At 39.3% G+C, this 2,500-nt stretch overlaps 1 protein-coding gene across 1 annotated transcript in view; it reads right to left on the bottom strand.

Moving 5' to 3' along the window:
• Positions 1-2,108: 2,108 nt before the first annotated feature.
• Positions 2,109-2,500, bottom strand: part of LOC143028770 (uncharacterized) — a 2,841-nt gene continuing 2,449 nt past the window's right edge. Inside the window, exon 2 of the mRNA XM_076191141.1 lies at positions 2,109-2,500. This exon is cut by the window's right edge and continues 1,110 nt beyond it. Coding sequence (XP_076047256.1) covers positions 2,109-2,500 — 392 coding nt within the window.

The following is a 2,500-nucleotide window of genomic DNA, read 5'->3' as shown; positions in this document are numbered from 1 at the left end:
TTATTACTTATTGGAAAAAAATAATTAAAAAATATAAAAACGGTGTTTTGAACGGAAATTTAACACCAGCATAAATCGCCTATATAGATGACTTGCGAGAACAGCTAGATGTTGACAAGAAATAAAAAGCAATATGATTTTGATATTTTACTTTCCTAAAAAGGGGCGTAGCCCAGGGCGCGCAGCGCCCGCGCCGCAGGCCAAGCCCCCCGGCGTAGCCGGTGGGCTTGTATGTCAATAAAATAATTCCAACAGTCGCCCTGAACGAAAGTTCATCAAGAATTCGTACCAGCTTGACCAATAGCTAAGAGTTTGGCTTAATTTTCCGTAAAATTAAGTTAGAACGGCAGTTAGTAGTCGACTTAGCTCTTCGGGAGTTAGATCAATTCCCAAGGTGGATAATTTTAGAGCTTCTTTAGCTCAATTTGTAGAGCTTTGGCATAGCGTCACGCAAGGCCTCGGTTTGAGTCTAGGGGCTACTGTCAGAGTTATTTGATTGACATACGGTGTCAATGACGATTCTATTCAGGTATTATAACAACGAAAGCCCATCAAGGATTAGTACCAGCTTCACCACTAGCTAAGAGTTGGGCTTAGTTCTCCGTAAAATTAAGTTAGGACGGCAGTTAGCAGTCGACTTAGTTCTTTGGGAGTTAGATCAACTCCCAAATTGGAGGGTTTTATAGCTTCTTTAGCTCAGTCGGTAGAGCTTTGGCCTAGCGTCACGCAAGGTCCTGGTTCGAGTCTCGGGGCAACTATTGGATGTATTTGATTGACATATGCACTTTAATTCTAAGCCATCAATGGACAGCATGCTTGAAATTGAAATTTGGTACTACCCAGGACTCGAACCGGGTATCTTCATGACAAGTGCGACAGTGACTTTCCAACTAGGCCATCAATTTCAAGCATGCTGGCCTTCGATGGCTTGGAATTAAAGTGCATAGTGGTTGTTAAAATGTATCTTTGATCACTGGGACCCATTCAGTGTTGTACACACACACACACACACACACACACACACACACACACACACACACACACACACACACACACACACACACACACACACACACACACACACACACACACACACACACACACACACACACACACACACACACACACACACACACACACACACACACACACACACACACACACACACACACACACACATATATATATATATATATATGTATATATATATATATATGTATATATATATATATATATATATATATATATATATATATATATATATATATATATATATAAACTCTTCACCCATATAACGAAAAACCAATTTAATGATTTGCAACAATTCCTATCTCTTCCACAATTTTACTTATGTCTCTTATGTGAGACATTGTCTTTTATCAACACTCTTCTTTTGTTTTGTAATTAATTTTCTTCCTAGGTAGTAGTTCAAAGACAGTTATTTTTAATCTTTGCCCATTTTTAATAATTTCCTCACTTTGGTACTGAATTTCATTTTCCATTCTTGGCTCCAGGGGAATAGTGTCTACAGCTTTTTGCAACAGCTGACAGTCCTCCTCTTTCTTCACTTCATGATCTTTGCATCACCTGCAAACATGTTAGCGCGGATTATTGTGGGAGTCCACTGGTCACTGCTCTCAATCCAAACATATTTTATTTTGGTACTCTCATGTACTATCCTTTTAGAAAACATTGCATGCATTTGATTAGTTTATCTCTTAGTCCCCCAACATGCTTTATTTTTTACAAAAGGTGACTGTGAGGTATTTTTTCAAAGCAGAAAATTGAATCAAATTAAATTAAAAAGGGTACTTTAATTTTAGTCAACGGTAGTACTGTTATCGATGAATCTGAAAAGAAGTTTTCTTATACAATAAGTTCTAATAGAAGGAAAATAAAAATGAAGCTTTTGATTTTATCAGTTTTAATTGATAAAATGAATCATTGGGTTAAAAAAAATAGAGGTTATTTGAAACATGTGTACAAGGAATAAGGTTTGTGATTAAATAATATAGTGATCTCCAATGCTTAGAGAGAAAGCATGGATTCGACTGTCTCCTGAAAATTTAAAGTCTTTCTGGTAGAGGAATACGTCGATGAATGGCTTTCTAAACGGGGACACCGTAGAGGCTGGAAGGCTCTACTGGTTCAGAGAGTCCATTCTGCCCATTGTAGCCGTTTCCATTGCCATTCAGCCCGTTGCCATTTCCGTTTCCGTTGGAAGGGTAGCCGTTGCCATTGACTCCCAAGCCATTGCCGTTGATTCCGTTACCATTGGTCTTGAGTCCATTGCCGTTGCCGTTGGATCCATTTCCGAGGCCGTTAGTGGTGTATCCATTGCCATTGACTGTTAAACCATTGCCGTTGATTCCGTTGCCATTGGAGGCATGTCCATTGCCGTTGATTCCATTGCCATTGGAGGCATGTCCATTGCCGTTGATTCCGTTGCCATTGGAAGCGTATCCATTGCCGTTGCCATTTCCATTAGCGTCATTTCCAT

Source organism: Oratosquilla oratoria, chromosome 10, assembly GCF_046742065.1.
Source record: "Oratosquilla oratoria isolate Oo_2021 chromosome 10, ASM4674206v1, whole genome shotgun sequence".
Classification (NCBI taxonomy): domain Eukaryota; kingdom Metazoa; phylum Arthropoda; class Malacostraca; order Stomatopoda; family Squillidae; genus Oratosquilla; species Oratosquilla oratoria.
This window is presented reverse-complemented; position numbering and strand designations above follow the sequence as displayed.